Consider the following 27,238-nt stretch of genomic DNA (forward strand, 5'->3'; position numbering starts at 1 on the left):
TATCCTTGTGGATTTTATGTAGAAAATGCCTACAAGTTCCAAGAAACGGTGATTTCATCTTATCTAATTAAGTCAACATTAAAAAGGCTATTAAGCTATTTTGATGAAAGAACAAAGAAATATACAGTCTTCTTGGAAATGTACCTTGGCACTATGTAGGATTGTGTTTTTTTAAACTTGAGGCACATCATTTCATTGGGGGGTGGGGGGAGATTGTCCTCCCACAGGCAGCCCGTCCCCACGGCACCTGTGCCAATGGGAAGGGCCTTGACAAATCAGAATTTGTCTTCTTTTCTCTCTCACTTCACTGTCATCATGCAAGTTTGACACCAAGTCTTTGCCTGGGAGGAAAGTAATGGCTGATAACATTGGGCAAAAATGACTTGATGTCTCCCTGTGTCCGTGTTATCATCTATAAAATTTCATAAACAATAGGAGATGACTCATAAGATGACCGGGAGGATTCAGTGAGTTAACACGTGTAAGCATTCAGTTAACATAAACACAGTGGACTCCCAAACAACACGAGTGATAAGAACTGTGTGGATCCGCTTACACATGCATTTTTTTTTCCAATACGGTCTCATTCTGTAACTGTATTTTCTTGTCCTTATGATTTTCTTAATATTTTTTTCCAACTGACTTTATTATAAAAATACAGTGTATAATACATATCCAGAATATGTGTTAATCAACTGTTTATGTTATTGATAAGGCCTCCGGTCAAGAGTGGGCTACCATAATAGTGAAGCTTGGGGGAAGTCAAAAGTTCGATTCGGATTTTCAGCTGCCCCAGGGGATGGGGGTGGTCAATGCCCCAGTCCCTGTGTTGTTCAGGGATCAACTCAATATTATTTTATCTCCCTGTCACCACAGAATGGAGTTCGTCTGTTACTAGTTATAGCTCCCCACTCTTGCCTCTGAAACAATGTATACCATCTGTCATTCTTTAGCCAGAAGAGTTTGGGAAACCATCAGAGCAGGCTTTGCTCTCCCAAGAAAGAAAGGAACTGTAGTTTTGAGATGAATAAGGCCTTTGAAATAATAATTGGCAGTTGGGCTGTAACTGGAAGAGTATTTCACAAAGCAGCTTGCTAGAATCTCATTATATGGCCTTGCCGAATCTTTGAGGTAGTCCTATCATGTAAGCCTGAACTAAGAAAGGGACTTGGCTGCCACAGTTGACATTACATGGCACTGGCTTATAAATCTCCCAGCGTGGTGAGTGGAGAATCCCAATGCAGGTGTGGAATGCTGCTATCACTCTCTCTTGCTACTTGGAAAACTTGAGGGAAAATGTTCCAGGGTGAGTTACTCTCTAATTCTAAATAAAAGAACTCTGATTTCTAACGCAGTTTACAGTTGGCTTGAGTCTTTATGACAGAGTTGGTACCTGGGAGACTATCAAGAGGCACATTTTCAGTTCAGTTACCAGACATATCCAGAAGGCTCCATGTTATTTAAAGCACTCCAGTATTTTATGGCCACAGCCAGTCACTTTGAAAACAGCACTTGCCAGTGTCTTATATGAATTTGATCTATGGAGGGCCCAAAATCTTTTGTCTCTCAGTTTCTAGAATTTTTGCCAAAAGTGGACTTTCAAAATAACAAACCTTGAGTTGGAATCCATTAAAGGAACAGGTGTTAAAAAGTTGAATGCAAATAAAAGTATGTCCCTGACAAAACAATAAGAAAAGAAAAACTCACCATAGAACTTAGCTTATAGGGTGCTCTCATTCAGTTCCCCAAGATGGACATCAAGGAGAACTCACTTATGTCAGCATTCTCACTTGAGTGGACAAGATGGTTCTGGTGGATACTGGCTCTATGACCCACTGTCTTGCCAAGATGCACAAATTTAGTGCATATCCAGGCCCTCTGGTTTTCTCTCCCTATCCTATGACCCTATAGGACCTTTCCCTACTCAATTTCTAGAACCCACCAACACCAGCTGTTGTCTCCCACTTTGTCCATAGGGACCCATCTGCCAGAAGAACTGTTTTCCCCTCTTCCTGCCTCCACTGCCCACTTCCTACCCAGCAAATTCCTATGGGTCTGGCTCAGCCTTCCCTTTCTCCTTGAGACCTCTCTGGGGCTCCATGGGCCTCTGTCTGTAGCATCTTTCTTACTGACCAGGTGGTAGTAGGAAGTAATCAGAAAAATAATCCATTTAAAACAACTTAAGGAGGGGGAGAAAATGTGGGGTGTGTATCAGAGATAGGGGCATAAAAATTCAGGGGTGTTTCATACAAGGAATCCAAAGGCAAAGAGTAAGTTGGGACTCTGTGCAGGGTTAGAACCAAAAATGAAAAAGCATCAGGAGTCCAGGCAGCTCTCACACGCCCATCCCTGGCTCCCTCACTTCCTGTCTCTCCTTACCCTCATCTCTGCTTTCCACGATGCCTGTCTCTCCTTGGCCTCACTTCTCTTTCCTCCAATTGCTCCTTTGTCCTTCCTGCTCCACAGACCTGCTTTGTCTCCACTACATGCACGAGCTCTCACTTTTCTCCCTCCCCCACCAATCCCAAGATCGGGACCACATCCCACCCCGTTCAGCCGTCCAGCAGAAACTGACCAGTGTCTCTCGGCCCCAGCATTAGATGCAAAAGGGAATTTGATTCTGCGTGGTTCAGGTGTCCACTCCAGGTCTGATCAGCTACGGCCAAGAGCAGAGCCACGTTGTGTGACAACAGCCCAAAACATCTGGGCTCTGCCACCAGGCCGCCCCCAACTGCAGCCCTTAGAACCCGTGCCACTTGGAGCAGGTCAGCTGAATTTTTGCACTGCAGTTTTTCCAGCTGTGAAATGAGGATAATGAAAGCTAACCCGTGGAGTTATCTTTCGGACTGTGTGGAATACTGTACCTAAAGCATTTGGCACCATCCCAGATACATGTTGTTGGTCGGAACATCTTAGTGCCCACCCCCACGGGAATGGTGAGGCTGGAAAGACTATAGAAATTGCTGGGCTCTGCAGGGAGGTCCTGGGAGACAGGTCTGTTCATTTATCTGTGCATTCCCATCAGAGTGCCTGGCACACAGAAGGTATTTAACTCTGAGCTGCTGGACGAATGGACAAAAGGATTGGCATGGGAGAAGATTCGGGGTTCTCCCTGGATTCCTTTTTTTTTTATTTATTTTCAGCATAACAGTATTCATTATTTTTGCACCACACCCAGTGCTCCATGCAATCCGTGCCCTCTGTAATACCCACCACCTGGTACCCCAACCTCCCACCACCCCCGCCACTTCAAAACCCTCAGATTGTTTTTCAGAGTCCATAGTCTCTCATGGTTCACCTCCCCTTCCAATTTCCCCCAACTCCCTTCTCCTCTCTAACTCCCCATGTCCTCCATGCTATTTGTTATGCTCCACAAATAAGTGAAACCGTATGACAATTGACTCTCTCTTGCTTGACTTATTTCACTCAGCATAATCTCTTCCAGTCCCGTCCATGTTGCTACAAAAGTTGGGTATTCGTCCTTTCTGATGGAGGCATAATACTCCATAGTGTATATGGACTACATCTTCCTTATCCATTCGTCCATTGAAGGGCATCTTGGTTCTTTCCATAGTTTGGCGACCATGGCCATTGCTGCTATAAACATTGTGGTACAGATGGCCCTTCTTTTCACTACATCTGTATCTTTGGGGTAAATACACAGGAGTGCAATTGCAGGGTCATAGGGAAGTTCTATTTTTAATTTCTTGAGGAATCTCCACACTGTTCTCCAAAGAGGCTGCACCAATTTGCATTCCCACCAACAGTGGAAGAGGGTTCCCCTTTCTCCTCCATTTTTTACTACACAGCACTATAATCGCTTATGAGAAATTCAAAAGTAATCCCGGACATAAACCCATAGTTTCATATAATCTGTAGATTATTCCAGTAAATTTTTTGGTAACTCCTGTTAGATCTGATTTATTCATCATTGTTTTGACCTCATTACTGATAAAGAGCCCTGTGGGTCTGGTTGATATCATCTCTGCATTTTCTTGGGGTACATGGTACATGAGTGGATTCTTAGCATTATCTCGCCCAACCTTTTCATTTCAGCAATATTTTAGGTCATGTGTGTGTCTTGTGGATTTGTGTCTTGTGATCTGGTAATATAATCTGCAAGCCCAGGTAACTGGTGTGCTCACAGGCACACACATAAATATGGCAGAAAGAGATAGTGTGGATGCGGACCTTGGGTGCTGTGCCCCTCCACCTGCGTCCAGCATTCCTGTCTTTCCCAGGGAAACCCCACTTCCTGTGTGGCCCTGAAGGCCCCTCACGCAGAAGCAAAAGGCCCCATGGTCAGTCCATATACTAAATAGTAGCGAAGTTTAACTTCTTTATTTTCTTAGTAAAACAGAAATGTGAATGTTATCTTCCTACAGACCCCCGAGGGTCCATTTGAAGACCATTGTGCCTGTGTTGTGTGGAGGGTGACATTGCTCTGTGGCCTTGGCCTTCTTTCTCTAATCCCTGTCTAATGCTCCCCATGTGTTGTGCCCCCTCAGACGTCTGGAGAGAAGAAGCGATCTGGCCACAGTGACAGCAATGGCTTTGCTGGCCATATCAATCTCCCAGACCTGGTGCAGCAGAGCCACTCCCCAGCCGGGACACCAACGGAGGGCCTGGGGCGCGTCTCCACCCATTCCCAGGAGATGGAATCTGGGACTGAAGTAGGTGCTGGGCAACAGCCTCAACAGCTCTGTTCTCACTGGGTCGGAGGAGGGGAAGGATGGGAGGTGGGGAGCCGGCTTCAGGAATGAGGCCTCGCTAAGCTCCCTGAAATGTGTTCAGTTGGTTTCTACTACATAACTACTTCTACAAATACTTTAATAGGGGAAAATCACAGAAAATCTACAAATACTTTAATAGGGGAAAATAAAGGGGTAAATCCCCTTGAATAAGGGAAAAGCACAGCAGTAACTGTTATCAGATATCATCTGGCCCCAAACCTAATTTTACAGATGAGAATATTGAGGCTCAGAGAGGTTAAGTGACTTGCCCAAGGCACACAGCTGGTTTGTGAGAGATCTCTGTAGAACTGGGATTTCCTATCCCCAGGCCAGTGGAAGAAACTTCAGCCTGTAGAGATCCCGAGGCCAAGTTGAGGTTCATGTTTACATCAATTGAGTCAAACTAAGTTGGACCTAAAATGAGGTTGAAATTATTTGTTAAATGAAAGATAAAAAATCAATAGATAGGTTCTCTGAGCACTCCTCTTCCTGAACTCCAAATTGCATGAAAAAGGGAGAACTGAGAAACTGTCTTTCCCATTAGAAACAGTCCCGGGAAGCAGCGTGAATAAATCCAGTCGGCTAGGCAGTGCTCGTAGGGGTGGTTCTGCAGGCTTGAGCGGTGGAGGAGTCCATGGTGCTTGGTCATTGCCGTGCGAATAGTCCCTTGTGTCACACGGACGCCCTGAAGCTAATAATGAAGCTCGCACAGTGGTGTTTTTGATACTGTCCACACACTTTTTATGATACACCCTTTGGATTCTAAAGCTGTTGAGCAGACGAGCTTTGTCTGCCCCAAGGGAAAGAGCACAGAGGTGTGTTGCAGGGTGCAGCATCTACTCTCGTGACTTCACACAGAGTGGACAGGTATTCTCTGCCTGAACACCTCTCTCGGGACCAGAAAGAGCCCCAAGGGATTGGATCTGGTTCAGATTCTGCTGCTGCTCCAGTTCTGAGTGGGAGTATTAGTACCTGCCCCACCTCCTTCACAGACCTCTTCGAAAGACCAAAGGAGAGAACGTATACGAAAGTTCCAAGAGGAGCTGGACTATACGTTCGGGACAAAATGTTGTCGCGTGGACATGCTTCCTTAGTTGGTTGCCGGTGGGGTTCGCTTTCCTTCAGATCCTGTGGTCAAAATGAGGTTGTTTTTACTTCAGAGGAGAGATGAGCTCTGTCACCGGGGTCATCTTTACCATATGGCCCCAAATGTAATTTGCTCACTGCAGCTCTTACAGTCTGACGATTAATGGGGCCCTTGCAAAGGCACATGGTGAGTAACCAGCTGAGACCAGGAGAAGCTGGAGAGAGAGGCACACACTTGGACTCAGGGGTTAGAGTGTGAACAGCTAAACAGATGGAAGAAGCGGTTATCATTTTAAAGCCCAAGTAAAATATTCCTGGCATCGTTCATTCCTATAGTGTTTATTTATCCGCTTTTCTTAATCCTCTTGCATATTGGTTAGTACGGCATGGGGAGCAGCACTAAGGCCTCCTTCACTCCCTTTGTGGACCCCAGAGTGTACCAAACGTCTCCCACTGATGAAGAGGAAGAGGACGAAGAATCATCAGCTGCGGGTAAGGCCTGGATGTTTTAGAAACAGCTTAGGTTTCCTTTCTGATAAGATCTGATAAAGAAATAAATTATTGGTCCTGTAGTTAAGCCATTTTCTGCTTAGGTCCTGTTTTAAAGGGAAGTTGGTTTTTGTTTTGTTTTGTTTTTATTATTATTATTATTATTTTTCGTAGGATTTCTAAAACAATTTCTTTCTCTCCATTTTTTTTTTCATCTCTTCTATTTTGCTTCTGGTAGGAACCCAGAGGTATCCAGGGGCCCTGGGAAAAGCTGTTCCTCAGAGACCTCCAAACTTACCACATACTTCTCAAAAGCAATTTCTGGGTACAATGCTGTGCACGCAGTAGACACTTAATAAGTGCGTGTCGAGTTGTGCGTGTCGAGTTGTGCTTCCTATCGCCCAGGTCTGGCTGCTTTAGGGCAGAGTCCTGCTTTCTGGACTTATGCAACTCACTAATCATCAGGGGAAGCTTAGGCCAGTTTGTCAGTTGAGAGGACAGGATTTTAAAAAGTAAATCTTCCTGTGTATGCTGTAGTAAATGGTGTGTTCAATTTTGTGAGATGAATATCTATTTTCTAAACTACCCAAGTCGTATCCATAAGTCTGTTTTACTAATGGATAAAATACTGCTTCTGTGAATGACTTACACTGTATTCTACTAAAAAAAATGTATAAAATGTGCATAGTTGCAGCATTGACCTGCCTTTTCTATAATGCCCACTAAACAAGGAGAAATTATAGTGTTTTGACGTGCCTTCTCCATATCACCACTGGTTTTTTAAGATACCACTGACTTCTCTGATTCTTTTTTTCAAAGCTCTATTTACTAGCGAACTTCTTAGGCAAGAACAGGCCAAACTCAATGAAGCACGAAAGATTTCAGTGGTAAACGTAAACCCAACCAACATTCGACCTCATAGCGACACACCTGAAATCAGAAAATACAAGAAACGATTCAACTCAGAGATACTCTGTGCAGCTCTGTGGGGTAAGTACTGCTTTTTACCACTCATTAATAAATCGACCCTCAAACCTTAAAACATGGTGGAGCTTACCATCCGGAGAGCAGTGGTTGAATCATGGGGGTCAGAGTTCTGACTCAGGACTGTCTTGGCCTCAGGAGAGATCCAGGAACAGTTTTACAAGTAACAAGAGCTGATACCCTCACTCCCAGGACAACAACATCAGATTCAGAATGACTTCATCACATAATCATGGTGGGCTAAAGTCAGTAAGAGAACGAGCTGCCACTTACCACACACCAACTATGTGCCCAGCACTGTGTGTTGTGCCCGCACTCAGACTCTGTGATCCTCATGTATCCTGCAAGGGGAGGAAGAGCATCACCCCTAGTTCACAGCTAGCATCTTTGAGTGAATTTATAAAGGCTAGTAGTGGCAAGATAGACCTTGAAAAGGACAACAGATGATGAATTTCCCCTTGTACTTCAAACATCAGCCTGCAATTCCTGTGGAAATGATGCCTAAGTTTTAGCTGACTTCAAGCTCAGTTTAGGTGGGGCGAGATTCTATCCAAGTCCTGGCTTCTGTTACTGCAAATGTCATATACTGACGAAGGAAGCGTGTGGCCATCTGTATCCATCTAAAATAGCAGGCCTAGTCTGATGGAAGGAGTAAGGCTCTGTCCTCTGGAGAAGAGACATGAGGCAAGATGGCCATGTTTAATATGCAATAATTTAAAGACAAAAGAACAGACATTTACGTTACTCAAAAACTAGATGAAGAGAAGATAGAGCGTTACTTATTCATGAACATAGTCCATGACACAGTGGGCCCTCCGTGTGCATGTGTGCAGGCATGTTGCAGGGCAGGTGGGAGTTAATTTGCAGCAATTTTTAGGATGGCAGCTATCCAGACAAAACCACTTACCTGCTAGAAATTTTGTAATAGGGCTAAGTGCATGGGAGATAGGCTGGACCAGATTTAGATACCTGAGTGGTCCCTTACAGCCCTGCGACTCTCAGGCAGTTAACACCTTCACTGGCATTGGCTTGTCATTTCCCTGACAGCAGAAGCTTGAGTGTATGAGACATATGTAAACTTTGGTGTGAGGAGGAGGAAAGGCTTTTCTTCCAGTGAGGTATGGAAATGGGGCACTCTGCTGTATGTTGAAGGTAGGTAGGCTAGAAATCCGTGCATGAACGGGGGTGGGGATGAACCTTGGGCAAGTTTCGAGGTGGGATTTATAGAGAGCCAGGACAGCCATGGGTGTTACAGGAAAGGAATAAAGGCTAATTGTGCTGGTGTAGAAGCTGTGCCCAAGGCTTCTCGGGAGAAGGATTCTATATAGCAGACGGTACCCGGCCAGAGGTAATGAATGCTGCTACCACTTTATAAAAGAAGACTAATCTTGTTACCAGAGGGGCAGTGATTTAATTACTGCAGCCAAGCCCCTACTTCTTCACTCCCTACTGTAGTACCTACTTGCCCATTAGTTTATAGTAACAAGACACAGTTTCTTAGGCTTCACAGGGACCCCAGATACAGAAAGGCTGAAGCATATAAAAAGTCAGTCTTGGGGTGCACCTTCAATTTGCAGGTGTGAACCTCCTGGTGGGAACAGAAAATGGCCTGATGCTTTTGGACCGAAGTGGGCAAGGCAAAGTCTATAATCTGATCAACCGGAGGCGATTTCAGCAGATGGACGTGTTAGAGGGACTGAATGTCCTGGTGACGATATCAGGTATGTTACTGGTATGTTGCTGGGATGACCGAGACCTCCAGGTCTACACAGGTAAGAAGGGCCTCACCTCAGTTCTGAAAAACTGTCCTCCCTGGCTGACAGTGATACGATACTTTATAGCAGTGTAGCCGGAGTGAGATCACCCCTGTTTTGTGACTCTGGAGATACTGACCTCCGAAGGGAAACCTCTCACCTCTGAGCTCACCTCGCGATCTCTGAATCAAGCAGAATTACCACAAAGGCTCTGTGTTTATAGGCCTTTAACCTCTCCGAGGACTTAGCAAGGATCTTTTGAAGCCTGAGCTCTAGTACCTACTCCCAGGTGGAGAACATCAAAATGTAGGCTTCACGGAGTGGAAAATTCTGTAAGCAGGAGCTCTCTAGTCTCTTTTCTCTCAAGAACTGTTCTAGCTTATACTCCATTGGCGTCTCAGCAAGCGGAAGCGGGCCCTTTAGGTGACTGAGTCTGCAAAGAGATTGGGGTGTGGGAATCATAACCACTACACTCTGCAGCTCTCTGGTTCCCAAAAAAAGAACTTTAAAGAAATATGGACACAGAAGTGAAGGCCTTATTACCGACAAGTTAACAACATAACCGGAAAGAGTCTGTATTTATTGAAAGTTCTTTGCTTTCTGATGATGTTTGCAGGAGTTTAACAAACAATACCCCTTTTTCCCCTGCCTTCCCGTCTCATCCAGTATGAAACCACCATACCTCTGCACATTAGAACCACTTGAATGGATAGGAAGAACCCAGGATGCACCCAGGTGTGGGTCAGAATTGCTGGGAATAGGGCCCAGGGATCACTAGCTCCCATAGTGCCCGAGGTGTTTCTAACATGCAGCCAAGTTTGAGAACCACTGCTCTCCATTGAGCCATTGTTTCACAAAGGGAAAACACAGGGCTACTGGGTTCAACCTTGAATAAATTTTAGCTCGTGAGCCATATTTCTGCTTTGAAAAATTGCCTTCACTTGAAGCTACCGTCCCCTCTTTCTTTTGCGTTTCCACTGAATGCTTAGAGTTTCATCTCTTTTTATTCTCCTCCAAAAGAGTTAGGCGAGTAAATTCTTCTTGTATTATCATTTGAGCTTAATTCAGCGTAGTCTTTCTTTTCTTGTCAATTGCTTGCTTGATTGCTATGCCACCAAATCAGAATTTATAACGTACATCTGCCACGCACCTACCAAACGGGGAAACGATGCCAGAAAATTCAGTCAGACTTCATTACATTGTGAGTGACATGTTCCCACTCTTTAAAAAATAAACACCTCCTCTTATCATGAAGTATAGGTAGGGAAAGAAGAGAATGAAAGTAGGAGCAAATGATTCTTGAACTGCCATCAGATCTGCGTTGGCACAGAAAGGAGGAAGCACTGGCCTTTCTTTCCATCCTAGCTGTTAGGATCAGTTCTGGGCCTTCAGCTACAAAGAGGAATAGTAACTGCACAGTGACTCCCTTAATTTATGAGTGCACTGTCCTGTCAAATCCAGTGTGCAATGCTTTAATAAATTTTCTTCTTCTCATATATGTCACATCTATGAAATATAAAGCATCTTTTGATGCCTAAGAGAAATCAAGAGAAAATAAGTACTCAGGAAGTATAACCCCCAGGCCTAAATGTCTGATCACTTAGAAGAGCCACCTCTCCCCACCCCCCACCTTGTGGAAAAGGAAGAACCACTCCAAGGAACATTCTTATCTGGTACTCAGATAATCTCACAGAGGATATTAAATTTTGCTCCTGTGTACTCCTCAACATTTTTTTTTAAGATTTTATTTATTTATTTGACAGAGATCACAAGTAGGCAGAGAGGCAGGCAGAGAGAGACGGGGAGGCAGGCTCCCCGCTGAGCAGAGAGACCCATAGGGAGCTCAATCTCAGGACCCTGGGATCATGACCTGAGCCAAAGGCAGAGGCTTTAACCCATTGAGGCACCCAGGCACCCCTACTCCTCAGCATTTTTAAGATGGTCTTTTATTGTTGAATTCCAACTCCAGAAGCACTTTACCAAAGGGAACTTTGGTTTTTCCCAAGTACATATCTTTTTCTTTACTATTTTTGTTTAAAATTTCTTGCAGTGATCTCAGAATCGTAAATGTGTCCACCGTTCTCCACCAAGCTCAGGTTGCCTTCATCAAAATTGTTTCTCTTGCCTCCTTATAATTTTTTTATTTTACTTTATTTTATTTTATTTTTGCTAGTCAGATAAAGTAAAACTAATCCCAGCTGTCATCTCTAAAGTAATAGGCAAATAAGAGGCTCCTCATTAACATATGCTGTTAGGTTAGAAGGTGAGGGAAAGACAGTGACGCATAAGCATGTTAAAATGTCCAGCTATCAACAACTCCTTCATGTAGTTTGATCTAGAATGTTTTGGAACTCTGACCAACTATTCCATTAAAGAATTAGGTCTTGACACTGCTCTTTGCATTTAGAAGAGAGAGTAAAAGCAGCTTGCTCAAATAAGAAATAACCTGAAGGTAAAGACAAATTATAAAATGGTGATTTGTCTAAAACACTTGGAGCTGTTGGCATAGACAACACTTTGATATTGCTGGGGACACTGGTTATTGTACCTTCACACACTTATCCAATTGTACATAAAATAAAAATAAATGAATAAAATAAAACAGATGAGGAAGGACTGAGAGAAAAGTCTGTCACAGGGGCTTGAAATTAGAGCTCTATTATTTCAACAGGAAAGAAGAACAAACTACGAGTTTACTATCTTTCATGGTTAAGAAACAGAATACTACACAACGACCCAGAAGTGGAAAAGAAACAAGGCTGGATCACAGTTGGGGACTTGGAAGGCTGCATACATTACAAAGTTGGTGAGTGTCAAGACATGGAATATTTTACTCAATCCTAATTACTCAGTTTAAGTTTCATTCCATTTGTTTTCTATTAGGTATTGATGATACAGTTGTTACCAGTTTGAGATATTGTTGAAACTTTTAATTATACTTGCATTTTTTCCAAAAAGTTAGATTGATGAAGTTCTAAGAGTGCATTTTGACTAGAGTCCTATGCTCCAGTTTAAACATTTATATCCACTCCCTCCCAAATACCCATTAAAATGACAGTGAAGGAATAAAAATGTCCTAAACGCACAAGGACAAAGGGACCAGAAGAAGAAAAACCAGCAACAAGATACGTCAACAGAATTGAACAAGAATAGTTAGATGATGAGTAACTAACCTAGATGATCAGGAAATGCTCAATTCTATGTCTAAGTCATCAAGTTCAATCCAACCACTTAACAGAACCCAGAAAGGCCCAAAATCTGAGGCCCCAGATGTTATCTGAGATGGAGGTATATGGTGGAACTGAAAACAGAAGGATTATTGGAAGGGTGATGAGCCACGACTTCTCTCCCACTGCAGCGAAGGAAGAAAAGTTGGCATGGCCAGTCTGAATTGTGGGAACATGGAATTGCCAGGACCCACACATACACACACACACACATCCCTTCTTCTCCCCTTTAGCTCCCATAATGTCGTCAGCCATACTTATATACCCAAGCAAGAGACTGAAAGATTTGTCTTTGGAGAAACAAAATGGCCAGAAAGAAAAGATGTCTAGGTACTAACATTGGCCGTGCCATGGGAAGCTTGCTATGTGACCACCGAAACCTGAAGGCCAGCAGTGGGTAAGCAGGGACATTCAGCAATAGGAAGAAAACTTTAACAGTAAGAAAGGACTTGAGAGGAGCCAGAGCTAATGAGGAGTGGAAAAAATAAAGAAGAAACTCTAATAACTTCAGAGAGATTAGAAAAACTATTTCCAGAAGAGAAGACTAGGGACCATTAAGAAGGACACTTGGAGCAGGGTCAGTGGAGGTCAGAGAGCAAGGGAAAAGTCTCAGAAATTTGACTATATTGGCAAGCAAATAAAAAGTGTAATAGATGTATCAGAAGGTAAAGATGAGACATCTCCTAGAAAGTAGGACCAGAAGAAAAGAAAAGGAGACAAAAGGCAAGAAGGTAAAAGATCAGTCCAAGTGCTTCAAAATCTAAGTAACATGCGTTTAGAAAAAAGAGAAGATAACAATTAGTAAGGAAAGAAAGTATCAAAGAAGTAATATAAGAAAATTTCTAGAACTAAGGACTCGAGGTCCCAAGCTAAAAGGATTCACTTTGAATAACCCTTATAGTGAATGGAAAAAAAAAAAAAAAGAAAGACTCAAAGGAAGATATATTAACATGACATTTCAGTACCCAGGAAATGAGGAGGTCCGTAAAGCTTCCATATTATGATTAAATAAATAAACAAACAGTTTATATATAGAGGGCTTGAGATTTAGCAGCAATACTACAAGCTTAGAATATGATGGAGCAAAGCCTTCAAGTAGTATTTTATAACCCATCAGTATTAACCAGGTTCTCAAGAGAAACAGAGCTAATAGGATACACACATACACATGCACACACACCCTGGGTGTATGTGTGTATAAGAGGTATATACATACATATATGGGTATGTAAATATATTCTCTGTATAAAGTAGTTTATTACAGAAGTTACCTCACACAATTATGGAGGCTACGAAGTCCCAAGATCTGTAGTTGGCAAGCCGGAGACCCAGAAGAGCCAATCTCTCAGACCCAGTCTGAAGTCTGGAAATGACCAGTGTCCCAGCTCAGCAGTCAAGCAGGAGGTGTCCTCTTAATCAGTTGTTTTACTCTGTCGGGTCTATAACTGACCAGATGAAACCTATCCACACTGAGAGAGCAGTCTGCTCTCCTCAGTGTACCCACTCAGATGTTGATATGATCTGGAAAAACCCTCACAGACACACCCAGAACAATGTTTGACCAAATATCTGGGCACGTTGTGGCCCAGTCAGGTTGACATATAAAAATTAGCCATCACACCCTCAAACCATCAGTCAACTTTGAATGTAGTATGAAGACATTTTCAGACATGCAGGGGCTCACAACATTTATGTTCCATACACTGGTTCTCAGAAAACTACTGACTGATGTATTCCATCAAAATAAAGGCATAAATCTAGGAATCCAGGTTAAAAAAAAAAAAAAATGAAGAAAATACCCGGAATGATGGTGAAGGAAATGTGGGTGACAACTCTGTCATAGGCCTAGAGAGAAATCAGGAAATCAGTCAAGGTAGAGTGAGACAAGGGAGTATTCTAAAAGGGGTGCCTTCAAGGAAAATAAAATATCATGAATAGATTACCTGCTACATTTGACCACGCTGAAAGTATTTACAGTGCTAGCAGGAAGTCTACATGTGCTTAGAGACAGATGCATGGAAAAGAAGAAACTGGGGGGGGGGGGTGAAAAACAAGAAAGAAAATGTAATTGTGGCATGCTATATGCCTCAGCTGTGAACAATAATCATTTCAACGTGGGATCTTGATTTAACCAAAAATTTGAACTGTAACTGTATCAGTGGTGTGGGGGAGGAAGAAACGTGTGTGTGCATGTGAGAGAGAACTAGAGAGAGGAGACAGTTATGAGAGACTAACTCCTTCCCATGCTTTCAAGTCAACAGATATCTCCAGCTGAAAAAAAATCAAGAAATAACATTATAAGCATATTATTTAGAAATATGGAAGTCAATAGCCAAGGAAGTAGCTGAAAGTATATTAAAGACAGAATATGTAAACAGCAAGGGCACACTAAAGAAAAAGAGCTCAGGGAGCAAGAATTTGGTTCACTGCCATGGGCTGTCCAGTTCCCTTTTGGACACCGGTATTCCGTTCATTCAACTATTCTACGAAGGAGATGACTGCTTCGTGTACTGTCTTAGCCTGTTCAGGTTGCTAGAGCAGAATACCATGAACAATAGGAATTTCTCACAGTTCTGGAGGCTGGGAAGACCAAGGTCAAGGTGCTGGCCGACTCATTGTCTGCTGTGGGCCTGCTTCCTGGTTCATACACAGCAGTCTTTGCTACAGCCTCATGCAGTGTTTGGAGAGGGAGATCTCTCTATAGGCAATAACCACTTATAAATCCCTAATCATCGGAACTAATATTTGGATAATATGCAAATGGCTCCCTTTCATGTCTAGCCATTTGCTAATTTTTCTACCATTTGGCCATACGAGCTCTCAACTTCTAGCATGTGGGTGACTATAAAAGCCAGGGAGGGGAACGTGAAGGTGACTATGCAGGTTCTTATTACAATGAATAATTCACATCTAGACCTAGTGATTAAAGAGAGTCCTAACCCTTAAGATCAAGAAAAGAGCCTTCAGTATAAAGCAAAAGGCCCCAAGTATTCTGAAGACGGAGTGCTTTAAAGAGATTTAGTCTGTTCTATGAGCAAATCCCCCACCAAGAGCGGCGTATGTATTTACATATGCAAAGCCCTGAGTGTGTTGGTATGCCTTCTCAATTTATCATTTGTCTATTACAGTTAAATATGAAAGGATTAAATTCCTAGTGATTGCCTTAAAGAATGCTGTGGAAATATATGCCTGGGCTCCTAAACCATATCATAAGTTCATGGCATTTAAGGTAAGCGGGCATGTGATTACCTAAAAAAGGTTTTTTTTTTTTTCTTTTTTGGTTTGTACCAGTTAACAAAGTGGTCTGTCTGGCACATCAACTAGGGCCAATTTTTCTACATATACTAAACCCCTTTTAAAAGTATAGGAACTCTTAGGCTTATTATTCCGAAAGCAAAGACTAAGCACTAATAAATGCCATAAAATATACTGGGGGTGGGAGATGAGTGAATATAAATATAAAATATACTGGGGAGTGGGAGAAGAAAAAATTGGGGTGTGCCCTCCTCCATATCAGGTCAACGAATCATCATCTCCTAGGGGCATTTAGTATGGGATGGCTACTAGGCAAAGCATTAATTGTGATATTAGGCAACGAGAGTCATTATAAAGGCACCTAACTGGGGTAATCTGGGATAAGTCATCTCAAAAAGGCAGGCCAATCACAGCACCAAATCTCAAGGATGAACTGTGTCTCCAAATCTTGTCATCCTTATAAGCCTTTTGGGGTAAAGCCCCAACAACTCACATGATGCGCATATATCCCCAGTGCTATTGGACTCCCCTGAAGTAAATACTGAATGTAGTTCCATAAGGAAATGGCTTAGTTTCTCTGCATTCCGCTTTTTCCTTTTTGACCTTATCTGAGTCTAGACCCACCATGGTTGGATTGGTCACCCCTCAGCAGGAGTGGGATGAGGATATGCTAGAGCAGTGGACCCCAGCTCATGAAAGTGGACCCCCAAATGCCAGAAGGACCAGTCTGTGCAGGCACTTGGATGTATACAGAGCTGCAGACTCTATCCGGAGCCCAAGTGAATTTATCATCTGTTCCCTGTCTCTCTCTGCCCATGTCTCTCATTTTCTTCAGAGCACATTGGCCCTCACTTTTTCTCCCCACTCTTGTGGCTTTCATCTTCCTTTGACCCTTGATATATTCTTTCTTGCCGCTTACACCATGTGAGGCCAGAAGGTGCCTTGGGAGCACTATGAGGCACTCTTTGAGGCTGTCTCGTTCCCTTAGTGCAAGGGATGTGATGTTTGTGATGTGCTCGTTTGTGATGTGCTCATGAAGATGGATCCATCAGTGGAAATGGGCTTCCTCCATTCCCCACTTTGATGGAGAGAAAATTTTAGATTGTATTAGGTTAGTAATAACACTAACACCTAAAAGTTAAATTGGTGCTGCCATTGTGCCCAAATCTAGGTCCACAAAAGTTTTTCACTCAAGGTCCGGTTCGGATTCCGGTTTGGAAGTCACTACCAGCCTTGGTGCATGAAAGGGTGCAAAAGGCCACGTTCTGTTTACCACAACCTGCCTGGCAGGAGGACAGTGCAAAAGCCAGGACTGGAACAGGAGGGATGGGAGCCTCCCCTACTGTGAGACTCCACTAGCAAAAGCTGAAGAAAAGACTCCTTTGGGTGGCAGTGGCATTATAGCTGAGTCACTTGTGGTTTCTTCTCTCCCAGACATCAAGGCCCAGTCAAAGTAGACTGTGCTGAAATAATGGCAAAAGAAAACAGAGGAATGCTTAACAGCTACTTGGGGCTTGGGCTCTGGATTGAAACACATGGAACCTTAATAAATTTGGCTAGAGCTCTCTTTTTTCCTTCCTACTTAAGCTGAACTAGCCAACGTAAGCCATGAGTCTTGTGATGTTCCAGCCTCCCCCTCCCTCCTCTATTGACAATGGTATGTTTAAGAGGTACCAATCTGATGCCCACTCACTCACTGAAGGAAAATCAGAACCAGAGTGCGCCCATTAATTCTAAACAGACTCAGCACAGAGCTGGTCCAGCTGCCCACCCCATGCTGTCTCTGAAAGGGTCATGGCCATGTGAGGGCCTGGTGTTCCATGGGAAAGAAAGGGGCCAAAGAGATGGCTGAGCATTCTCCAGAAGGAAAAGGCCAGAAATAAGCAGGAAAGAACAGTGGCACACAGATGCCAAGTTCTTCAAGGATAACAATGCTGTTGAAATTGACAACTCTAAACCACTTCTCTGCCCTAGAGTACAAGGAGTGGAGAAGGGACCACCGATGGGTGCTAGACCCTTTCTTCCTCCTAGAGCCAGAATACAAATAGATCTAAAGCTGTAAGAGAAATCCGCTGGCTTTTCAATGTAAGAAAGCCAGACATTAACTTCTACCAGGCTGTGGCTAAAAGAAACAATGATTAAGATAACCTCTTTGAATGATGTGGACACTCATGGGGTGCTTTTTAAAGTCTTTTTCAGATCTCCAGCACAAGCCACTGCTTGTTGATCTCACAGTAGAAGAAGGTCAAAGATTGAAGGTTATTTTTGGTTCACACACTGGTTTTCATGTAATTGATGTTGATTCAGGAAACTCTTATGATATCTACATACCATCTCATGTAAGTTCTCGAGTTCTACAACAACATGCATGTAGAAAAGGGATTTGTTCTTGCATATTTTTAGTGGAAGTCAAGCTAATTTTTACTAATTGGTACAGCAGATGGACTAAAAAGGCTAAAAGCCTTCACTAAATAGCAACGCTTTCAATACATAAAACATGGGTGTAACTGATCTTTATGAATGCTTGAAACTGAGTAATAGGTAACAGCGATTCTTCATCATTTACTAGACATGTTGTCTTATTGGACTTTGGATTAAAATACATATGACATTTTTCCTTCAGGGGCATAAATTGTGTTTTTTAAGCAAGAGTACAATAGATGACGTCCTATTTTCAGCTTTTGAAGGGAGACGGGTTCATGTGACTCGGGAAGTCAGTGGTCCCCTTTTGCTGTCTTTATTGATCTCTTCATCTTGAGAGGGTGTTGTGTAGTAGAATCAGTCACTGGAGACTACCCTGGCGCTAGCATGTATTCACTTTGCAACAATGGGCACATTAGAGAGTCTCACCAGTCCTCAGCTTTCCCATCTGTAAAATGGGAATAAAAGGACCTATTCCAGAGGCTTATCATCAGCATTAAATGAAGTAATACCTCTAGATACTTAGCAAAAATCCCTGCAAATTGTTGTATGAACATTACAACACTGGAACACTGCCTAAAACCTGACTGTCAAACATAAATATGGCCTGTGGTGTCACTTCTTAGGATGGGTGCAGTGTAAGTTATTTCCTGCACCTGATCCCAAGGCCAAAGTACAGTAGACACCGTCAGGAGAGTCTGAGGCCTGATCTGTTGCTGATTGGTATTTTGAGAGTTTATAGGCTTTACTGCAAAAAAGTGTGATGATTGAAAAAAGTAGTTTCAGTACATCAAACACACATATGCACATGCATACACACACAAACATAGTCTCTTTCACACATGCACATGTTCCGTGCTGTGTCCTAGCTTTTCACACGTGTGTGCATGTGTACACAGGACACACAGCTCCCGTGCTTGGTGAGGTGACTAGGGCGTCACTGTGATCACCCTCGGTCCTCTCCTCTCCCCGCCAGGCACATAGTGGGCTGCTATGACAGCTTTAGCCCAGGGACCCCGGCCGCACTGCATCTCCTCTCCTACAGCAAGTCCATCTACACTGATTCCAGTAGCATGACTTTTTTTAAATGACCAGTCATTTTAAATGTTTTCTCAACAAGCCATTAATTTGGCTTATTCTGTCATTTGGGCACCCAGATAAATAGTCCATGTTGGACACTCAGAGCCTATATGCTGGCATCTGTTTGGGTCCCACCCTTTGACCCTGTGTCACCTATTTCCGTCAGATTCAGCTGGTTTGCATTCCGCTCATCTTTTTTTAGAAGTAGATGGAAGTAGATTTTTTATTGTCCGTGAGACACGGGCTCAAATCCCAGTTCTACCACCAAAGACCGGGGCAGCTCTGCTCAATCTACATTGCCCCTCTGACGTGCACAAGCCTCGCCTCGTCTGTAGAGGGCGTTCACCACAGGGAACCCTTCTAAGGACCAGAGATACTGTATGTAAAGAGCCCAGGGCTTAGCACGTAGTAGATGTTCCCTACTTGCAGTTGTTTTTTTGTAGGAATAAGTCATTGATTCTCGACTTAGTGCCTAATTCTGTATTTGTATACCGGGGTATGTGACAGGTCAGTGGTTAAAGTCAGCAAAGCAAAGCAAAATGTCAGTCTCTAGAATGAAAATGGTGGCTGGGGGTGGGGGGAGGGGATCCCCTTTTTTGCCATCTTAGAGATGCATAGCCAAGACGCTGTTGTATTTTTTAAAAGGAATAATGCCTGGCCTTTCTTTGTCTCCTAGATTCAGGGCAATATCACTCCTCATGCCATTGTCATCTTGCCTAAAACAGATGGAATGGAAATGCTTGTTTGCTATGAGGATGAGGGGGTGTATGTAAACACCTATGGCCGGATAACTAAGGATGTGGTGCTCCAATGGGGAGAAATGCCCACGTCCGTGGGTAGGTTAACCATTCCTTATCTCCTTCAGCAGTTACACCCCCCAAATGAAACGAAAGTCAAGAAATGTGAAACAACCATTTGATTCCACCAAAAAAAAAAAAAAAAAAACCAAAAAAAAAAAAACAAACAAAAACAAAACAAAAAAACAAAAGTCTGTGAATAACACTTGTAAGACTTGCTTTGTCTGTTTATCTCAAGTTGTTTGTCATTTTTGTGGTTAAGATGTGAACAGATGCTGTGAGTTATTGCCCATCTAATGTTTTTAATGCAGTTTTGGAAATTCCTTTTGACAGCCTACATTCATTCCAATCAGATAATGGGCTGGGGCGAGAAAGCTATTGAGATCCGGTCAGTGGAAACAGGACATTTGGATGGAGTATTTATGCATAAGCGAGCTCAAAGGTTAAAGTTTCTATGTGAAAGAAATGATAAGGTAAATCCGTTTCAACATTTGCATTAGTGTTTGCATTTTAAGAGACCACCAGGTACCTGTGAAACCTTCATTTTCCTCTATACTGAATTGAATCACATCTGTGTTAAACAATCAATATTCTCTTGAAATGGCATTATTTGGTTTGATTCACGTGAACCCGCAAAATATATTATTTGCATATTTAAAAAGACATTAAAACTTCTAAGAATTTCTTGTAAACTCTTAGCAACTTTTGTGGCCTGCAGGCCTTATGCTGACTCAGCAGACACCCCAAATTCTCCTACACACGTGGGAGAGTTGGCCCATCGTAAGTCACTCACAGTGGGTCAGCTTCACACTCCACTTCGAGACTTTTCACAAAGTCACTATGGGGAACCCAACCCATCACATTATATTCACCTTTAAATGTAAAACATTTGACATGAAGAAATACAAACTTTTAAAAAAATGTCACCCATTCCTTAAGAAATGCTCAGTCGCAAACTCAACTAGTGCCATGTCCTGTGTCATTCCAGCCATGTTTCTTCTGAAGTGTCATAGGGGGACTGTTTTGCAGTGAAATTGGTGGCGTCCGTCTGGCATGATCAGTCACCTCAGAAGGGTACTCTGCAGCAGTGCGGCTTCTCCCTTGCCCTCCTTGTAGACTAACCCAGAGTTTTTAGTCGCTAAGCTGTGCTCATTTGTGAATTCATCCTTTGGGACTATGGCCAACTTAGAAATGCTGTCCCCAAATAGCAGGCCTGAAACACCTAGAATAAAGAATGTGATGGGTTGAACAGACGTACATCTCTTGGTCCATCCTGGTTCCCCAGAGGTCAGACCAGTCTTAATCCAACCCTGGGGGTGAGTCCAGACTATATTTGACCCTGGCCAGCTACTCTGACCTGGTGCAGTCTGTGTAGACAATAGCTGTGGGTGCTAAGGATGGTTCCAGGGCCTTCCCAGAGTATGCCAGGAAATAGGCCTGACCCCTAGTAAAATTCTAGGCCCAGCGCAATCTCTGGGGATCAATCGTAAGACTAGGAGTGATCTCGGTATAAATCCTCACACTTCAGTTCCTTGACGGCCCACTCCAGGAAGCCAGTTCTAAGCCATGCCCACACCCACTGGAGCAGGCAGGGACCACACCAGTATCTGGGGCCCAAGGTTCAGAGCCCAGGGTGCACATAGCCGAGAGAACAGCAGCCCTTTCTTCCCCTCCCCCCACCCAGTGTGTTTCCATGGGTCTTCTGTGCTTCCCCATTTTAATTCACTGACCCCAACAGCAGTTATACTTACATATGTAGCATTAGTTGAATGACAAGCATTTCCCCCCAGAACTTCCTAAGAAGTTGTTGTTGGGAGAGACAGCATTCTTCTGAAGGAGTTGTGGAAATGAAGTAGCAGAGACTTTACACTAGTGACAAAAGTAAATGCCTTGGACCAAAGTTTGGTGTTGGCTAACTAAGGGCTAAGCCACAGCCCAGAATATTATTTTCCCAGGGCAGTGGTTCACTGACATTCAAGCAAGCAGTAACCCAAATTTTGCTTAGTTGTTTGATAAAATGATTTAACAGACCCAGACCTAATGGACTGTGGTTCTGTTTATTAATGCCATCTCTCCTTTGGCTTAGGATATGCCTGCAGCAGCAGATAAGCCAAGAGTTAACTCTTGATATACCAAAGTGAATAAGCATGAAACAACTTACCCTATCTGATCACACCATTTTTTTTAATTTAAAAAATTGATAACTGAAGTTGTATAGTAGTCGATAGATCCAAAATTCTGCCCCTCCCCTGACCTTGGGAATTTGAAAGGATTCTCTAAAGGCCTAAAGTCTGCCCTATCGTCATTATGTGGGAAAGAAGGGAAGCCTCTGTGGTTTTCCAGAGATTAACAAAGGACCTGTTGTGTCCTAGGCCCCAAATCTAGCACATTACCTAGCATGAAACTCCCTTTTAAAATATGAGCATCCTCAGGGATGTTGCCAATCAAGATATAGCCCCTCCCATGTTCCTGAAGGTCCGTACCATAATACATAACAGTCACAATCAAAGCAATCAAGTCAGGAGTGTTTACAGAGGATGCACTGTATTCAAAGGCACTTTTATAAACACCAGCCATTGAGTCTTAAGAGCGGACACATGGCAAGGATAGGACATGTGAGAGGAAATGGATGGACGGTTGAAGAAAAGAGGAAAAGAAACCATGCAGTTGAACTAACTTCTTTTTAATTTCAAACAGGTATTTTTTGCATCCGTGCGATCTGGAGGAAGTAGCCAAGTGTTTTTCATGACCCTCAACAGAAATTCCATGATGAACTGGTAACAGAAGAGCACTTGGCACTTATCTTCATGGCGTTGTTTCTAATTAAAAAGAACATAACTCATGTGGACTTATGCCAGTCTAGAGGCAGAATCAGAAGGCTTGGTTGAACATACCGCTTTCCCCTCTTCCTCTCCCCCAACCCGTCCTAGTACAGTCCACAGTCCATCTTTCAGTGTTGCAGCCTGGTTGAGAAGGAGAGAAAAAGGTGGCAGGAATTTCCAGGAGATCCCCAAGAATGCTGCATTGTTTGTGGACAAAGATGGACCATGTGCCCTTCGGAGTTAGGGATAGAAACAAATATTGTGTGCTCTTATGATTAAGCTGTGTTACGGTGGGTTTTGAGTTTTGTTTTTGTTTTGTTTTTCTACCTTTTTTCTTTATCCCCTTACTTTGTAAGAATGGGGAGAGAGTGCATACTGAGAAGATGAGTCTGTTTTTAATTCTGTCTGCCTGCTAGCTATGACTATACGATATGTTGTAAAATTTCCAATTTCAAATGGTGAGAGACAGCACAATAAATGTACCTTATCTCCTTACACTGAAGGCCATAATTGCATAGTGGGGTAATTTTAGAACTCTTTTGCCTTCACCAACCCAAAGGTTGCTTTTTGATAGCAACTGGCTAATGAATTTTTAAAAGAGAAGAAAAATACTAGTTTTCCCCTCTTTGGGGAAATAGATTTTAAATGGCTAAACTACTAGCCTTAGACTAATAAAATCAACTACCATTTTTGTGAGTCTGACAGGCCCTATTTTTATATGGCCCTGTGCAGAATGGAATGTGTTGAATGGGATAGTAGTGCCATTGAGTTGAGTTGGCTCTAGCGATTGAGGGACTCTGTAACACAACTTTCCCTCAGCTATTATGCAACAGATCAGGGCAAAAGATGGGATGACTGACGGGGTTGGACAAAAAGAGCTTCTGGGAAACAAACTAAAAAAAAAAAAAAAATTTATATATTATATCCGTATATATATATACATAAATAAATATATATATATATATACACACACATTCTTTTTTTAATGCACAAAGCCTCTAGCAAAGAGGTCACTGGCTTTGGGCTTCATTAGGAGTAAGACTGTTGAGTTCTTTCTGGGAATTGGGGAGTGAATGACATCCAGACTCTGGTCATTCCCAGCTTTCTCCTGAGGGTGCCACTTTCTCAAGATGAAAACTGTGACTGAAAAAATAATAATAATAAATGTTTCTGAGCTGCCTGTGTTCTCTCTGGGTTGGTGAGAGAAGGGACTAGACTACTAAGCCTGCCTGAGACACAGCAGGCATCATTGGTTCAGAGTTTATAGAACTTAAAAGCAAGGCTTTGGCCAGAATTCTGAGACCCTAATCATTTTCCCTTCCTCCAAATTACCCAACATACGGTAAACAACATTTGTGCAGAGATATGTATGTATTTAGTTCAGGTTGACTTGTGTCCTTATAAACTCTTACTCGGATGATTTTGAACTTTGACGTGACTGTCTGGGTTTTTTTTTTCCAAAGCTACAAGCATGGCCGCCTGTGGTATCGAGGTGTTGCAAAACGATATGTGTTGCGCTTCCTGTTTTAACCTACCTCGTTTCGTTTGTTTTTGTTTCACTGTTCATCGCAGCAGTGTTATCTCCAGGAGACATATAGAGAGCTCAACTGGCAATCTCAGGTGTATTTCCTACTTTTTAAACAAAACAGTAGTTGACCAAATTGTTCTTCTTCAAAAATTTTTTAAAAATCCAACTTCAACAAAAACTAATGCGACTTGCTTCTGGAGAAAGCAATTCCTGTAAACAGATTTTTTTATTTCTTGAAGTCTGTGATCCTACTGATTTTTGCCTAAATACATTAGCAGCTGATGTACTATTAATGAGAACGAAATAGACGTTAGGAAAATGGAGCCATTTCAATCTGGTGGTTTGGGTAAAAGGGGGAAGGGCAGGGGAATTGTTGCAGTTTCTGAAGTAGGTGATTATGGCCCTCTTGTAGTGGTAGTTCTCATAGCATCATTTCCATTTGAAACAGGTAACACACTGTAATGGAATTGGGGATTACCTTCAGGCGATCACTGAGATGTCCTCATCAAGGTCCCTTTAGCTCTCAAAAGCAATGAAATCCTCCCGTTCTCATTTTTACTGCTATGGCTCTGCTGATGAACAATACTATCTTCACAAATTCCATGCAACAAATTCAGCAATAACTTTTTGGATTGAAGTTAGCAACTACTGTAATTGGATGCTGATGTGGACAAAATATATTGATTTGGGTCTCATTCCCAAATGTGATTGCCACCAGCTCTTTATATCGCTGCTGTGGTATCTTAAACCAGAAGCTTCTTTAAATTATGTTGCAAACTGATCTTTGTTTTTATGTTATGTTTTGTTTTGATTTCTAAGTGATGAGTTCGAAACACACAGCTTTAAATGATTTTTTTATTGTGGGATTTTGGGTACCGTTAAGAAATAAAAGGGAATCATTGTGTTTAAACATAAGGTAGTTTGTGAATGTATTTTTTAAAATCTAGAGTCATTGAAACAAAACTCATAAAAACAATATTAATGCAGTCTTGTTTACAGTATGTACAGTGACATAACATAGAACATGAGCTTTTTCTGGTGCCAACAATAAAACACAGACGTTAAACATCAAGCCATGCCTTTCTATATTTTTGTACAAATAGTTTACATGGAGTACAAGGCAAAACTAAATTTAAAAGGGCCCCTAACAAAGCTGTGTTCCTTAACAGATATCTAAAAACTTCCCTGTAGCTTTTATCTTCAAAAATACATTCCCTTCCATCAGGACAGGCCCCAGGCCTGACACACTGAGACCCCGGTTGTGCTGAGTATTTCAGACTATTATGGTTCATAGCAATTCCCAGTTTTCTGGTTTTCTAATCTTCTTTCTTCCTTCCTTTTTTTTTTTTAATGTTTGGGGGAGGGTTGTGCTTTTCGTCCATCTTAATAGCACCCTAGTAAAAATTTCTTTAATTTTTGAAACTAATTAGTTTCAGTGTTTAGTTTTAGTTCTTCCCAGAGGGGATTTTGTTTATGGAATTGGCTCATTTTATTTTTGTTGTTCTACAAAGTGAAACTGAGCCCTTGCCCCAGAGTAATTTTCGCGAGATCTTTTCAGGACTTACTGCTCTAAATTGATCATCATACTATAAAATCCGGGGAGCCTGCCCAAACCATAGTCTTGGTTCAGGTTCTGACAGGTGACCTTCATTCTGGGGTGCCAGTGAGGGGGAAAATAGTGTGGATTCCCGCGTCCATACTGCAGAAACAGAAGACCTCTAATATCTCCGTTCAAACGGTGAGCGTTCTCCCCGTGCCGGTTACACCCCGGCTGTTGCCAGTGCACAGGGTATGAATGCAGACAGCTTGCACTGAGTTCCACACAGAATCAATGGCTCTGGTTATACAGATGACGCTATTTTTCTTGAAGACTTAAATGATGCTTCAAGAAGACCTACAGCTATTTCAACAGTATAGATCAAGGTCCAGATGGAATCCCACAAGGTCACCCGGACAGGGACTCCATTTTTCTAATACAATGGCATTGCTTTCTAAGATACATTTCTTACATACTTGGCATCAAGTACATATTTTTAAAAAGCATCTTCATTCCTGGTTGTCAAGACTTACTAACAGTTTTCTGTCTGCTCTTGTGACTCATTGGTCATTGGTGTCTCTGGTCCCTCTTGTGCGGTAGATTAGACAGAGATGTGAAATTCAGGTCGGAACCCTTTTGGTTTTGTCCACTGCCAGACAAAAAAGTGCCTGAAGTCTGACCTCCCATTCCATGAAGTTAAAAAAAAAAAAAGGGGGGGGGTTCTTTATTATTATGTGTACCAGTTCTTGTCACTGTATTCTGGAAATGTGGAAGAGCTCTTTGTGTCGATAGTGTGTGCTGTCCTTGGAAGTCTGCTTGAACAGGCATCACTGCATTTGTGCTGATCGCTTTAAGATATGAAATGTGCTACCTTATTTTTAAGAAAGAAAAAAAAATTTTTTTTTAACCCACTGGAGGAAAACAGAAAAATAACCACAACACACTGGTAACAATTCTGAATCATCTTCCCAAGCCCCTGATGTTCCCAAATCCTTTCTGATACTAAGTTCTGGCCCTCTCAACAGTTTCTGTGAATGATCAGTTATCTTTTACTTCATTCCTCAAAAGTCTGAATCTGACCAAATCAAATGAAGCATAACAAACAAATCTATAACTGGTCTCCCTTGAGACTACATAGTGACAATGTAAAAATCCAAAAATCTAAATGTGATTTCATTTACCTGCTAATATTTCTCAAATGCCACTACATTTTGGCTTTGATGAGTATAGTAGTATCAGGAACGCTAAGGTGTACTGTCCTTTCATGGGCCTCAAAATGGTATAAACTGAACTCTTCTCAGAAGCCCCAGCAAAGAAGAAAATCCCTTGAGAACTTTCAGGTTCAAAACTGACCATTTGTACATTTCTACCAAGCATTTTTCAAGTGTTGTTTGAGTTCCATACTGTATCATTGTTCTGGGAATTTTTCCATGGGCAACGAGAAGATTCAAAAAAATGGCATAGTGTTAAAAAAAAAAAAAAAATGGCATAGTGTTAAACTGTATGGGACCTTAACTCTCTGTTG

At 42.3% G+C, this 27,238-nt stretch overlaps 1 protein-coding gene across 8 annotated transcripts in view; it reads left to right on the forward strand.

Moving 5' to 3' along the window:
• The window catches only part of TNIK (TRAF2 and NCK interacting kinase), a 377,677-nt gene extending 352,429 nt beyond the window's left edge, over positions 1 to 25,248 (forward strand). For 4 of the 8 annotated variants that reach the window (XM_032341359.1, XM_032341365.1, XM_032341369.1 and 1 more), the window contains 10 exons: positions 4,509 to 4,673; positions 6,200 to 6,311; positions 7,128 to 7,298; positions 8,870 to 9,013; positions 11,718 to 11,852; positions 15,402 to 15,502; positions 17,718 to 17,867; positions 19,706 to 19,865; positions 20,160 to 20,299; positions 22,524 to 25,248. In XM_032341359.1, coding sequence (XP_032197250.1) covers positions 4,509 to 4,673; positions 6,200 to 6,311; positions 7,128 to 7,298; positions 8,870 to 9,013; positions 11,718 to 11,852; positions 15,402 to 15,502; positions 17,718 to 17,867; positions 19,706 to 19,865; positions 20,160 to 20,299; positions 22,524 to 22,607 — 1,362 coding nt within the window. In that variant the 3' untranslated portion in view covers positions 22,608 to 25,248. Of the gene's footprint in view, positions 1 to 4,508; positions 4,674 to 6,199; positions 6,312 to 6,546; positions 6,634 to 7,127; positions 7,299 to 8,869; positions 9,014 to 11,717; positions 11,853 to 15,401; positions 15,503 to 17,717; positions 17,868 to 19,705; positions 19,866 to 20,159; positions 20,300 to 22,523 lie in introns of all 8 variants that reach the window. The other 4 variants (XM_032341356.1, XM_032341364.1, XM_032341367.1 and 1 more) reach the window with 2 other exon arrangements.
• The last annotated feature ends 1,990 nt before the right edge of the window (positions 25,249 to 27,238 follow it).

The sequence above is a fragment of the Mustela erminea genome, chromosome 1 (assembly GCF_009829155.1).
Source record: "Mustela erminea isolate mMusErm1 chromosome 1, mMusErm1.Pri, whole genome shotgun sequence".
Lineage (NCBI taxonomy): Eukaryota > Metazoa > Chordata > Mammalia > Carnivora > Mustelidae > Mustela > Mustela erminea.